Source organism: Glycine max, chromosome 1, assembly GCF_000004515.6.
Source record: "Glycine max cultivar Williams 82 chromosome 1, Glycine_max_v4.0, whole genome shotgun sequence".
NCBI lineage: Eukaryota > Viridiplantae > Streptophyta > Magnoliopsida > Fabales > Fabaceae > Glycine > Glycine max.
The window spans coordinates 30131232-30146468 of NC_016088.4; the positions used below are offsets into that span (position 1 = coordinate 30131232).

At 41.8% G+C, this 15237-nt stretch overlaps 1 protein-coding gene across 1 annotated transcript; it reads right to left on the reverse strand.

Moving 5' to 3' along the window:
• Positions 1-11735: 11735 nt before the first annotated feature.
• On the reverse strand, positions 11736-14730 carry LOC102663226 (uncharacterized). Its single transcript, XM_006573966.1, has 4 exons — positions 14532-14730; positions 13509-14269; positions 12220-13331; positions 11736-11997 (listed from the first exon to the last, which is right to left on the reverse strand). The coding sequence occupies exons 1-4, from the start codon at positions 14728-14730 to the stop codon at positions 11736-11738; spliced, it is 2334 nt and encodes a 777-aa protein (XP_006574029.1).
• Positions 14731-15237: the final 507 nt, after the last annotated feature.

Here is a 15237-nt window from a genome sequence, read left to right on the forward strand (position 1 = left end):
GCCCTAAAATACAAGGGCTGAAAAATCCTATATTTCTAGGGTACCCTACCTACATTATGGAGCCCTAAATACAAGGCCCAAAAATAATGAAACCTTAATCTAATATTTACAAAGATAAGCGGGCTCGTACTTAGCCCATGGGCCCGAAATCTACCCTAAGGCTCATAAGAACCCTAGGGCCTTCTCTTGCATCTCTGGCCCAATCTACTTGGAGTTTTTCTATCCAATGCCCTTGCGGAGTAGGATTGCATCAACATGGGGTTGAATCAATTTAGATTTTCAACATGGTCCATGACATCTTTGTCAAGGTGAAACTGGAAGTAACAAGGACATCAACAATCCTAAATGTGTTTGGCAGTAGACGAAGCAGTGATGTAACTCGATCTATCTGTTGCCCCAATTTTTGCAAGATGGTTACTTCCATATTTCAACTTGAATTGATGAACCTTTTCGTAAAAGCATGAACTTGGTTCAACCCTATAATCCAAGGAATGGCAATTCTGATCGCCAATACTTCAACAACATTTCATAGGGATGAATGACTCGGGCATACTTTAGGCTTTGCATGGAAAATGTAATTATGAAATTGAGATGCCCGAAGAAACATCATTTCCTAGTTAACCATGCATTAGGTACCATGTTCAATCATTTTGTTTTTAAGTGAAACGGGTTTATGATCCCAACATGGTTGGCTCATGGTACTGAATATATGCGACTAAGAATGCATCATGAATTTTCATGCTTCCCTTTTTGTTTTTGTTTTGTTTTCATTTTGCAGAGGAAACTGCAAGGATCATGCATGAACAAACATGAAAACAAAAGGTATGCAGTTTGTAGAACAAAAAGTATGTTGAATGCATATGCATGATGATGCAATGACTCATGCAAAATGTGAGGTTGGAATATGATAGTAGATAGATGCAGGAACGATATGTTCATTATGATGCCATGAAAAGATGCTTATGCGATGCATGATATGAATGCATTTACGGACACGAGTACCCGGAAAATTATCTCTTCTTACTTGCGCATTTGGGGGTGCAGTGCCCCATGTGTGCAGTTTAAGAAGGTGATATGGATTTTCCGGCTTCCCATGACAAAAGACGAGACCAACATACAACACGTGCGTGACGACATGATGTAGACGCGCAAAAGCATAACGCGTGGATGCACATAGTATGACAATATCCACAAATAATTACAAGCAAAGGCGTACATGACATTTAGGACTACATGCATGGCAGTGTTTAAAATGGCACACAACGTGTTTGCTCCATGCCCCTATTTGGGGACCTATAGGATAATATCTAGGGGTCTCTAATAACAACTCCCAACGATCCATATCTCACATGACTATTTTCTAGAGGTATCATCACTCAAGATAATAATATTGCAGCTGTATGGAATACCAGCGACAACGCATTATGAAGAGAGAAAGCTCTAGACGAGGTTTCACTATTATCAAGCAAGTCGGAGACCTAGCATGACCATAGATTCACCTCCACTCCTTAGATTTCCATGAACCCGGGTATAGGGCCCCTTTTTACCCAAACCCGTGGGTGCTTAGAATACGGTGTAAAAATATGGAAAATACAGCATTTATTATTTTTACACAGTTCAAGAAAAAACGCACACACAAAGTTTCATAATTCCACACTTTCCTAAAATAGGCCTAACTCACAAAAACAGTCCCCAATGGAGTCACCAACTGTCGCAACCTACCCTTTTGCGGGAGGGCGAGGCGAGGCTCACGGGTACGTCTTCCAAAGGAGGAAAATGCACAGAGTCGCCACCAATGTTTATTTATGGAAAACATCGAAAAAACCAAAGGAAACCGGTCATGAAGAAAATTCCAGATTCGGGAGTTGTATTTACGTTTGAGGAAGGTATTAGCACCTCTCACGTTTATCCCAAAGGATAACAGTCTTAAATTAGAATTGTGTGAAGTTATGTATTTAAAATTTTATTTCTTTTTAATTTTTGAGGTCGACAAAAGCGGGGCTCTTGCTCCTACGTACCCTCCATCGAAGAGGAAATCAGACCTACGTAGTTCTTTCAAAAGGGCGAATCAAGCGATTCTTTTTACTTGGAAGGCGGTCCTTTTAAGGCGTTGGACCTTAAAATGATCCATTTTTACTTGGTGAGAAAAACTGAGGTATCGAACCTTAAAATCCTTTTTAGTGATTTTTTTTGCGGACGAGCTTGACTTTGCGAGTTGATTTTAGCCTTAGTTTCACTTTAGTTATTAGTCAATTCAATCAAGAAAGAGAAATCCCAAAGAGAAACGTACGATTGATTTTTTGGTTTATTTTACTAAAAGATATTTTTTTATTATTATATTATTATTTTACCTCTTTTTGGTTTCTAACATGGTTACGGCATGACCGAATGGTCGGATTTCATTTTAACATAAATTAACGGATATTACAAATCAAATGATCGGTGGAAATTTATTTTATTTTTCGATTAGGCGAGAAAATAACTTAAATAAATGACTAAAGCACGTCAAAAGGGGGTACGGAAAGTAAATGAAATGAAAATAAAAGTACGTGAAACAAGTGGGGACCACTACGGGTACATAGAATGAATTGAAAAGTTCAATTTCTGGAACTTACCGGTTGAAGACCGAAGAATGACGAAGAACGAACGACGAACGACGAATGACGAAGAACGGTTGAAAATCTTTGAGAAATCACCCACGAAAACGTTACGGAAGCGCCTCGGCTTGGATTTTCTTCATGGAAACAATTTTCCTCACTAATTTTAAGTGATTACGAAGTACCAGAAGGGCTGAACCCTTTTCTCCTTCACTCCTCCCTCTATTTATAGGAAAATAAGGGAGGAGCTTGCCACCCAGCTCGCCCAGGCGAGCCAGGTTGCTTCCTCCAGAAGCAACCGCCTTCTGGAGGAACATCTTGGAAGGCCAAAGTGGGCCTGGTTGCTATTTGCACCCCCTTTTTACTAAATACACCACCTTTGCTTTTGTTGGTGATTCTTTTTCCGTAACGTTACAAAACTTTACGAATTTCGTAACGATACTTGTTTTCTTTCCGTAAGGTTACGAAACCTTACGGGTCATGTAATTACTCCTTTTTTAGCTTTCGGAATGTTATGGAAACTCACGGATTGCGTAACAATACTTCCTTTTGATTTCTGGCATGTTACAGAATTTCATGGATTGCATAACAATGCTTCCTTTTGTTTTCTGGAATGTCTCGAAACTTAATGTATTGTGCAACAAAGGGTGCCAAGCACCTCGAAGCGGTCAATGAAAGGTTGCATGCCATCAAACAATAGTCCCCGGACGAAATTAGGGTATGACACACAGAGACCATGGTTTGCTGACATGGCAAATTTTAAGGCAGCTGGGATCATTCCCAAAGACCTCACTTGGCAACAGCGGAAGAAATTTTTCCATGACACACGATTTTATATATGGGATGATCCATACTTGTTCAAGGTAGGTGCAGATAATCTCCTCAGAAGATGTGTGACAAGTGAGGAAGCCAAGGATATATTGTGGCATTGTAATAATTCACTATGTGGAGGGCATTATGGTGGAGACAAATCAGCGGCTAAGGTCTTATAGTCAGGATTTTTCTGGCCAACACTCTTCAAAGATGCCCATCACCATGTCTTGAAGTGTGATCAATGCCAAAGAATAGGGGGGATTTCCCAGAGGAATGAAATGCCTCTTCAAAACATTATGGAAGTTGAAGTTTTTGATTGTTGGGGTATTGATTTCATGGGTCCTTTCCCTTCATCTTTAGGTAATGAGTATATTTTGGTGGCTATTGATTACGTGTCTAAAGGGGTGGAAGCTGTGGCCACTCCAAGAAATGATGCTAAGGCTGTGGTAAAGTTTATAAAGAAAAATATTTTTGCTCGACTTAGGGTGCCTCAGATTTTGATTAGTGATGGTGATTCGCATTTTTGTAATTCTCAGCTTCAAAAGGTGTGGAGTCAATATCATGTGAATCATAAGGTAGCATCACCCTATCTCCCTCAAACTAATGGCCAAGCTGAAGTATCTAATAGAGAATTAAAGAAGATATTAGAGAAAACAGTGGCGTCAACTAGAAAAGATTGGTTAATCAAATTGGAAGATGCACTATGGTCTTACAGAACTGCATACAAGACCCCAATTGGCTTATCTCCTTTTCAACTGGTATATGGGAAATCATGTCATTTACCAGTTGAAATGGAACACAAAGCATATTAGGCTCTGAAATTCCTAAATTTTGATGAGAAGGCATCCAGGGAGCAAAGGAAGATTCAACTATTGGAATTAGAAGAAATGCGACTCACAGCGATGAATCTTCAAAAATCTACAAAGAAAGAGTCAAAGCCTATCATGATAAAAAGCTGTTGAAGAGAGATCTTAAACCAGGACAACAGGTACTACTTTTAAATTTAAGATTGAAATTATTTATTGGTAAACTAAAGTCCAAATGGTCTAGACCTTTCGTCATTAAGAACGTTCGGCCTTACGATGCAATAGAGCTGCATGATCCACAATCTCAGGACCCTGACAGTACATGGGTGGTGAATGGTCAAAGATTGAAACTATACCATGGTGGAGAGTTTGAGAAGGCAAACACCATCTTGCATTTTATCACCCATTGAGGTATATGCGTCAAGCTAATGACATTAAAGAAGCGCTTCCTGGGAGGCAACCCAGTTTTTATTCCTTTCATCTTGTTTTTCATGCATTGCATAAGTTGGAATTTGCTTTTTGATCATTGAAAAAGGGGATATCAATAATGACTCATAGTTATTGGGGGCTTGTTCTACATGTGTTGTGAAATTGGACTAAATATAACTGAAAAACATTTTCAAGGAAATAGTGCACTCGCTAAACGTATGCCATGCGCTAAGCGCATCTCCGTTTTTCGCTAAGCGTGGTTAGCCTGTGCTAAGTGCCCAAACCCCTGCATCTCAAGGTGATTGGCTTGCTAAGCTGGCCATGGGCGAGCTTAGCCCAATTCAATTCGATTTGAATTGGGCTAAGCGAGAGTACATTCACTAAGCGCCTCATGTTTAGTGGCAAAGTGTGGTGCACTTGCGCTAAGCCCTATTCTTTGCGGCCAAATCACTAGTTTAATTGAGCTAAGTGCGACCCATTCGCGCTAAGCGAAATTCCTTGCGGCCTGGATAGCGCTAAGCGCATGCCCCCTGTATGTAGGATGCAGTATTTTCACTAAGCCAACCAAGAGTCTGACTTAGCGAGAGTTGCAGGAATTTTCATCTGCACAACTCGTTGAGTGCATCTATTTGCGCTAAGCCCAGTAAAAAAAATTGAATTTTAAAAATTGGGCTTGGGCTCAGCGAAACAGCCCGCTAAGCGAGCGTCTTGAGAAACCAAATGTCTCACACTACCACTTAGCGGCCGCACTCGCTAAGCGGGTTGGTCAAAAAACAGATAAGTGAGTGTAAAAGCAGTTACACTCACATTTACTTAGTTTTTTTGTAAAACACATCCCCTGCAATCTCTCTCTCCCAAATAGTTATGCATTGCATTTGTGCATCCTTCTGGCATCTTCTGTTAGTCTTCACAAAGCATCTTCGATCCAAGTAAGCTTCCAACTTCATTTATGCTTCTTCTTTTGTTAATAACTTAGGATAGAAGACAATAAGTTAGCAATTTGATTTTTAGGTTTAGATTGTAAGTAGAATAGATAAAAGTTAGGGCTTTGTTAGGAGTTGTTAGGGGTTGTGCGGTGAACTCACTAAGCGCGGCTTGTGCGCTAAGCAAGTTCATCAATTAATCCTTGAACATATACAGTTCCAGATGAACTCGCTTAGCCAACATGCATGCGCTAAGCGAGTTCAACCAGGTTGTTTAATGTTCATTTTCATTATGAACATCGCGGCTAAGCGACTGCGGTGTGCGCTAAGCCAATGCACAAATCATTAATGACAAACCTGTGCCTAAGTGAGTGTTGTCTCGCTAAGCCCAGGTACCTTAGACAAATATTTTTGTTGACTACCTCGTCCTAAGCCGTGCTTGGCCCAACTAAGCGCTATTCGTTGCAGTAGTGGGTGGGCTAAGGGAGCCTAGTCGCTAAGCCCATATAACTTAGTCAAATTTTTGGAAGCGTTGCTCACGCTAAGTGCCACCCCCGTGGGCTAAGCGTTATTCATTGCGGCATGCATAAGGCTAAGCTAGCACTGCTCGCTAAGCCATTGTTTGAAATAATTTTCTCTTGGCTAAGTGAGTGCCTATCTCGCTAAGCCGATTATGCATAACAAAATTTTGTTGTCATAACTGGCTAAGCGCAACCTGCTGTGCTAAGCCAATTTGTTGTTTTGCCTAAGGTGCGCTAAGCCTGTTGTATTTCGCTAAGCGCCTACAGTTAAATTCAACTTTTAATTTCTATTTTTGAACTTGAATAAATTCCAGTCTAATGTATTTTTAGTTCTTTTTATTACAGATGGCATCAAGGAAAAGGAAGAGCACTGCTTCTAGGCCTCAAGCTCAGTATGATACCTGGAGATTCCAATCCTTGGAAGCCTAGAACCAATATACAGATAACATTCTGGATCGGAGGATCCTTTCGGAAAGGAATGTTAAGATTTATCATACTGAATTTGATGAGTTTAAGGCAGAGTTGGAGAGGCGTAACCTTCACAAACGCCTCGGCAACCTTCAGGAGGGAAGCATAGATGTGGCGGTGGTTAAGGAATTTTATGCCAATTTATATAGCCCAGAAGACCAAGCTCCCAAGTATGCCAGAGTAAGACGTCGTATGATCAAGATAGATGCAGACAGCCTGAACGAATTGCTTCAAACCCCAGTGTTAATAGAGGAGGGGGAACCGTTACCCACCTACTCTAGATTTTGCAGATTAAGGTATAATCCCAAAGAGATGGAGGCTAGCCTGTGCATTCCCGGCAAGGGCTTTGTTCTGAAAGCTGAGGGCCAACCATGGAAGCTCCTCAGAAAGGATCTTACTACCTTGGCCCAGACATGGAGTATCTTCTCTTTCACCAACCTAGCTCCTACCTCCCACACCTCAGTCACAGGGACGGACATGAACATTGGCGGCTTGATCTTTGGACAGATAACCATTATGGCTCAGTGCAACTCTTCTCGCCTAGGCTTCCCAGCTTTAATCACAGCCTTGTGCAGGTCGAGGGTGATGCAATCCTACCCCGCAAGGGCATTGGATAGAGAAGACTCCTAGTAGATTGGACTAGAGCTACTAAAGAAGGCCCTAGGGTTCTCATGAACCTTAGGGTAGATTTTTGAGCCCATGGGTCAAAGTTGGATCCACTCTTCTTTGTAAATATTGGAATAGGTTTTTCCTTCGTTTGGGCCTTGTATTTTGGCAATTCTAGTAGTATAGGGTTTTAGCCTTGTATTTCGAGGCATTTTGAGTAGTCTTTGTAGAAGGGATTTTTTTTTTTTTGTATTTTCATGTATTTTTTCATGGGGGTGAGCTTAGCTATTATAGGGGGTGTGTAGTTAAGCTCTAGCTTCTCATCTCAAGGAGGTGAGCTTAGCTATTAGAAAGGTGTGTGTAACTAAGCTCTAGCTTCTTTAGGAATCTTCTCAAGGAAGCTTCTCAAGGAGGTAAACTTAGTTATGAGAAGGGTGTGTGTAGCTAAGCTCTAGCTTCTCAAGGAAGTTTTCTCAAAGAAGCTTCTCAAGGAAGTTTTCTCAAAGAAGCTTCTCAAGGAAGTTTTCTCAAGAAATCTTCTTAAGGAAGCTACCTAGTCTATAAATAGAAGCATGTGTAACACTTGTTGTAACTTTGATGAATGAGAGTCTTGTGAGACACAACTCAAAGTTCAACTTCTCTCCCTTTTTCTTCCTTCAATTTCGTGCTCCCCCCTATCTCTTTCTCTCCCTCTTTCTTTTCCTCCATTGAAGCATCCTCTCCAAGCTTCTTATCCAAGGCTCATCTTGGTGGTGAAGCTCCTTCTTCCATGGCTTATTCCCTAGTGGATGGCGCCTCCTCTCACCTCTTCTCCTTTGTCTCCCGCTGCATCTCCATGGTGGAAAATCACCATTAAAGGACCTCATTGAAGCTCAAAGATCCATCCTCAATAGAAGCCCCACAAGCAAGCTTCCATCAAGTGGTATCAGAGCACAAGAGATTCAAGTAGGTTCTCCTTAAACCTCCATTAATTTTTTGCTTTACCCTCTCTTCCATTGTTGTTTCTTCATTTTTTTCTCCATGTATCTCCTCACATGTCTTGTGCTAAATGTTTTTAACATGATTCTTTAGAGTTTCCACCGATTAAACTGGCTATAGATGCAAGAATTGATTTTCTATGGTTCAAATTTCTTGTTCTTGTTCTTGAACCATGAATTGTGTTGAGTTTAGGTTCCTTTGAGTTTTGTCTTGTTATTTTTTGTGGCTGAAACCTAAACCATAAAATTCTTACAAAAATATTAAAGTAGAAGTAAACCTCAAAAATCTAGATTGACTTGTTCACCTATTGTAGTTTTGTCATAGAAGTCATGTCTAGTCATGAAACTTGTCACATAAGATTTCTTATGTTGTGCTGAATTATATTTTTCTTGTTTCTTTGTCTAACTCATTTGTTCATGAGTGTATGGAATTCTCTTAGCCTATTATTTGATTTGAGTCAAATCTTTCATGTTAATTAGTCCTTAACATGTTCATGCAAAATTCTTAGAGAGTCTTTGATTGTGAACCTTTTCTTGAACTTTTAGGTTTCCTTATGATTGTGTCTATTATGAATTTGAGTTTTGGTGATTGAATTGCTGGCTGAAATGTTGATCCTAAGTGAATATTGAACTTCTAAAACTGTGGTAAACAATCCTAGTGAGTTCAAAATACATAGGAAGGTTGAAAGTAAGCGCAATGCAATCAATATACCATGTTTAAAAAAAATCGCTGGTGCTGGCAACTTGGACATACAAAGTTGTAAAAATTACTGAGAATTGGTTACTTTGAATTTTGAGCTGAAATTTTTGCTAAATTTGCTAGACATATGGAAAAAAGTTATAAAAAAAGAACCAAGTTATTTGGATTAAAGGAAAAATACTAAAAATCACACAAGTTGGCAGGAAAATCAGTATCCAGAAAAAAAAGGTGAAAGGGAAGTGTGCTTGTTGTTTTGGCTCAAAATTTATTCTATAATTGGAAATTTCAATTGAAAATTACTTTGAAAACAAGTGCCAAAGCTAGAGGTTTTTTTTATTCTTTTTTCTATAGTTTTTTAACTCTACTCTTGAGCCATTCTAAGTTTTTGTTTGAGTCCTAGCTTGCTTCTATGTCCTTTTCATTGCTTTAATTGTTGAGTAATCCTTGAAAAATTGTCTTGTTAAAACTCCATTGGTTTAGCTTTCATTTCATTTTTTGTTGGTCTTTGGTTATTGCTTGTCTCTTTGTTTCCTTGTTTGTGGGTTGCCATATAGGGAATTGGAAGGAGGATTGGTACCATCCCTTGAAGAATTTGAGTCAAGAAGAAAGGGGCCATTGGACTAAGAAGCACTCCAAATTGAGTGAATCACCAAAGAGAGAACAACAACCAAAATTGAGGACCGTTTTGTAATTTTATAATTGACAATTTACTTACTTTCATTGCTTTCAAATTTTGTAACAAAATGGCCTTTCATTGGAAGGAAGTTGGGAGCCTCCAATAGGTCACCCTACTTCCATCTTATGGCTCTCACTCTCATCCAAAGAAATACCAAGGTGAAGGCATCTTAGGGGTGACACCTTCTAAGCCCAAAGATGATAAGGGGAAGACAATAGAAAAGCAAGCCCCTAAGGCTAGTATGCAAGAGAAAACTAGCTCTATAAAGTGTTTTAAATGTCTTGGAAGAGGACACATTACTTCTCAATGCCCCACCACAAAAACCATGATTATGAGGGGCCAAGACATTTATAGTAGCCAAGATAAGGCTACTACTTTACCTTCCTCTAGTGAATGTGAAGAAGCAAAAGGGGCAGAATCTAGTGAAGAAATCTACCCCCAAGAAGAAGGACTACCATTAGTGGTTAAAGAGAAGTGTAAGGAGGTAAGTGTCTCCTCCAAGAGGTTAGCTAAGCGCATCATCCGCTAAGCCCCCCATTTGATGGCTAAGTACATGGACAATTCTGGAAGAAGGATGAGTTGTATAGAGGCACTGAGCGAAATCCAACTTGCTAAGCGCACCGTCTTCACCTTCAGGCTGAGCGACTGTGACTAGCACTAAGCCAGAAGTCACTTACGTGCGCTAAGCGAGCTCATATTCCGACAGGATTGCCTATTTAAGCTGAAATCACGATTTCTGAAAGGTAGTTGAGTTTTTTTTAGAGTTTTTGGCTGTGGAGAGACTGAGAAAGAGCTGAGCTTGACGAGGAAGCCATCTTGTGGAGCTTTTGATGAGATTTTGAGAGGTTGTGAGGTTTCTAGAGGTGGAGGAGACATCCCCACTACTTGTATTTCTTCTATCTTTCATCTTCTCTTTTCATTGCTGTAAAGGAAGCTTCCCTGCTATGGAGAGCTAAATCCTCAGTTGGTTCTTCCTACGGGGTACTTGATGTAAATACTTTCATATCTATCTAATAATGTTTTATGTGTTCACTGTGCTATCAGTACTCAATTCTAGTGTGCCTTTACCTTGATCACGCACTTGCATGCTTAGTTAGGGTCACTCAATATTGGGAAATGGTTTGATCCTTAGAACCTGATAGGACAAGGCTAGCTTATCGTATTTTCATGAGACATCGGGGTACAGTAACCTAGTTTCTGTTATGTTATGTCTTAATGCGGTTCTGGATAAGTTTAGTCCAACAAGAGAGATCTGAGGACGACGCTTGATTAGGATTAGGCTGAACGTGCATGAGACATTGGGGTTTAGTAGTCCAGGAGACAACATAGAACACATGAACATTGTTAGGCAGAGAACATCCTTAATAACATCAATCATCCAGTAGGAAGACCAACACGTTCTTTCTCTGTCTTCACACACCACTACTTACGTGATTTGCTTTTGAATAGTTTAGTTTGCATACTTGTCCACACCACGCACAAAACTTTCATCCAAAGACACTTATTTACCGAACCACAACATTACCAAGTAAAACAAGTTCCCCGAGAGTTTGATACTCGGTATTCACTTACCATTTTATACTACTTGGGTGATCCGGTGCACTTGCTGGCCGTCGAACAACTTCGCAATCATGTCATCCACGTAGACTTCAATCTCTTTGTGCATCATGTCGTGGAACAATGCTACCATAGCTCACTGATAGGTTGCCCTGACGTTCTTGAGCCCAAAGGACATCACCTTATAGTAGAACATCCCTCACAAGGTGACAAACGTAGTCTTCTCCATGTCCTCCGGTGCAATCTTTATTTGATTGTAACCTGAGAACCCGTCCATGAAGGAAAACAAAGCGAAGTTAGCTGTGTTATCTACAAGGACATTGATGTGTGGCAAAGGGAAGTTATCCTTGGGACTGGCTCGGTTTAGGTCTCGATAGTCCACGCATATTTGTACCTTCCCATCTTTCTGAGGGACTGGCACAATGTTGGCCACCCATTTCAGGTATCGAGCCACTGCTAAGAAGCCAGCGTCGAACTACTTTTTCACTTCCTCTTTAATTCTTAGGGACATCTCTGCCTTCATCCTCTGCAACTTTTGCTTGATCGGGGAACACTCGGGTTTTAGAGGCAAATGATGCTACACAATGTCGGGGTTCAAACCAGGCATATCTTGGTACGACCAAGCGAATATGTCTTGGTAGTTCCGTAGCAAGACCACCAATTCATCTCGGATTGGTGTGGCCATGCCTGTACCTGCCTATACCCACCTTTACCTCATTCTTTTCATCACCAAAACCTAAGTTTTTGATTTTCGTTTCTTCCTGGTGCAGCCTCATCTCTCGGTCCTCCTGAGCGACCATCCTTTCTAGCTCAGGGGGAAATTCCATACCTTCGTCTTCTTCAATCTCAGGTTGATTCGCTTCTTGTTCAAAATTGACGACAGGGTCCTCGGTATTAGTACCTTCATAGGACTTGTCATCGGATCTGTATCATTTAAACGCAACAGAAATAAACATGCAGATGAATGAGAATGGGTGAAGGCACAAGAACAGATGAAAGAAAGATCTTTATATTATATTCTTTAATAGCAAAAGGCATAACGCCTTAACAAGGAGAGAAACCTAAAGCCTAGGCCCGACTGTACGGTTGAAGCTAAAGCATTACATTGTGCTTGCCATGGAAACTTTGGGTCATTCCACGACTTGCAAGTTTCCCAATTGAAGATCAGGAAGGCATGACTGCACCCAAACTGAACGTTCTTGAGGGGCTTCATCATGTATCATGGCGACTTGCTCTTCATGTCTCAAGCCCGCACTCACGAAGCTTTTACTGATATGACAAGAAGGGTCCTCCCTCGCTTGTGGCCTTAGTTGCGGGCCCACGCCCTTGTTCATCCTTTCTACGATGCTTCTTCTCACATTAGTCCGCGTGGGCTTATATCCTAGCCTGAACTTTCCGCGGTTTTCGTTGATGTCCACTAAGTTTGCCATGCCGTCATTATTCTTCCCCAAGCCCATTTCAGGCTCATAGTCGTGCCCTAGCATCACACGGGCCACCATCATTGTCACGCCAGACATTTGGGGCCGCATCAGGAGGAATTCTACGAAAGTGTTGGTTACCACCTCAAAGGACAGGAAAGCTGTTTCCAAGGACTCTTTCGCGGCCTCCACATATGGCATAAAAGAGTGGCAGCTTACCAAAACATCTTCCTCCCCTGAAATAATGACTAAGTGCCCCTCCACCACGAATTTTAGTTTTTGGTGGAGCATTGAGGAGACGACTCCCACCGAGTGAATCCACGGTTGGCCCAACAAACAACTGTAGGCTAGGTTAATATCCATTACTTGAAAAGTAACCTGATAGGTGTGTGGTCCTATCTGGAATGGGAGATTGATCTCCCCTCTTACTTCCCGATGACTTCCGTCAAAAGCCCGGACCACCATGGAGCTTGGTTTCATGTGGGAGGCATTGAATGACACTTTCTCCAAGGTGCTTTTGGGCATTACTTTTAGGCTAGAGCCATTGTCAATGAGCACTTTGGCCATGATGTGATCCATGCATTTGATGGATACATGCACAGCCCTATTATGTCCTCGTCCCTCAATGGGAATCTCCTCCTCAGTGAAGGTAAAGTAATTGTTGGCTGTGATATTGTTGACAATCCCCTCGAAGCCTTTTACGGAGATGTCTTGGGCCACATGGGCCTCGTTTAAAACTTTAACTAGCAATGCTCGGTGAGGCTCAGATTTGATGAGTAGTTCTAACAGAGAAACCCTAGCTGGAGTTTTGTTGAGTTGCTTGATTATCTTGAACTCACTCTATTGGATTATACAAAGGAATTCATTGGCCTCCTCCAAGGATACCTTTTTTTTGCTGAGTCCTTCCCCTTTTTCAGTGAACCTCCCCGCTTGAACATCCTCATCCGGGGTGGGGTTTGCTTCGTTGGCCTCCTATGCGACCACTTTTGCTTTTCCTTTAGCGTTCGTGGGTCGCACCAGCAGGTCAGGAGCCGCAAAGATGAAGCCGCTGCGGGTCACGCCGCTTAGTCCAGTGATATTGGTCACTTTGGCAGAAAGTGAGTCAATGTTGGTGGCCTCCTCCTTCCTCTCGCTCAGCTTTTGAAGAGCGTACTTCCACGGGACCGCCTTGTTGTTTTTATAGGGGAAGCGGAAAAATTTACTACCTAACAATGTCGAAGGGCCTTGGTGCTTTTGGGGAGTCGCATCTTTGGTGAAATGTATCACCAAAGGCTTGGGCTTCTTGGGACTTTCCTTGTCCACTGACTGCATATAGACGTGTTTCTCTTTCTCACCCTCGTCACCGATCTCGAGTCGGCCTTGGTCTATCATCCGTTGCAACAGTTCCTCCACCGTCGAACATGTTTCCATATCATACGGTGCACCTGGATACATCAAGCAAGGATCCCCCTTATGCCCACCGATAGGAACCCCGCCTGCCTCTTGCAAGGCTTCAAAAATAAACCTCCTAGAGGTCATTACGTCCTTTAAATGCTTAGGCTTTTGTAGTTTACACACCTCAATTGCATTTACATCCGATCCTCCATGGTTGGCGACTGGGTTCGTCTTCATATTTGGCCCATCTTCTTGGAACGTCAACCATCCCACCTCGATCAAGCTCTGGACCTTGTGCTTGAGGGCCATGCATTGCTCAACCGCATGCCCCGGAGTTCCTCCATGATACGCGCAGGTCACATTGAGGTTGTACCACTTTAGGAAGGGAAACAGGTAAATCCTTCCTGATCAGCGATGACAATAGGTCTCCATATGTCATCGGGATTGGGGCAAACTCCGAAAGCTTCTTCATCGGAGGGTTTCTTCCCATGTTAGAGCTCATGCCAAGATTGGCATTGTTGGGGGGGCGAGGTAGCGTTGGAGCTGAAGTCGGTGTAGGGGCTCTTTTTGATGGTGCGGATGCCCTTTGTTTGATGAGCACCATGTTGGGAGAGTTTCCAGCGTAGGTTGAAAAACTCGGGTGGTGTTGAGCGTACTAGGGAGTACCATGCGAGGCTTGCTGAGGCTTTGGCCAAGAAGGTGACGAGGTGATGGCATGGGCATCCCCTTCCTTTCTTTTTGCCCCAGCTACTCCGATCCTTCTATTGTTTGTGTCGGCGAGGGAGACATAATCAAACTCCCCTCTCTTCAAGCCTACTTCAATCCTCTCCCCCGTGAACACTAAATCCGCGAAGCTAAAGGGCATGTAACCCACCAACTTTTCATAGTAGAACACCGGAAGAGTGTCTACTATCATGGTAATCATCTCCCTTTCAACCATAGGAGGTGCCAATTGAGCTGCCAAATCCCTCCACCTTTGCTCGTACTCTTTAAAGGATTCATGTTCCTGTTTGCTCATGTTTTGTAATTGAGTCCTATCAAGAGTCATATCAGTATTATATTGATAATGCCTAATGAAGGCAGTAATCAAGTCCTTCCACGAGTGGATGCGCGATGCTTCCAAGTTGGTGTACCAAACAACCACGGCTCCGTCACAACTTTTAAAGTAACTGGTTTTGAAAAAATTGCCAAGAGTCACAACTTTTAAATTGCCAAGAGTCACAACTTTTTAAAGTGACTAGTTTTGAAGAAATTGCCAAAAGTCACAACTTTTAACATGGCTTCTTCAAGAGCCATCAAATGGCTATAAATATGTGATCATGACACAAATTTCAAACGACCAATTTCTGAACATCTTTCTAAGAGTTTTTAT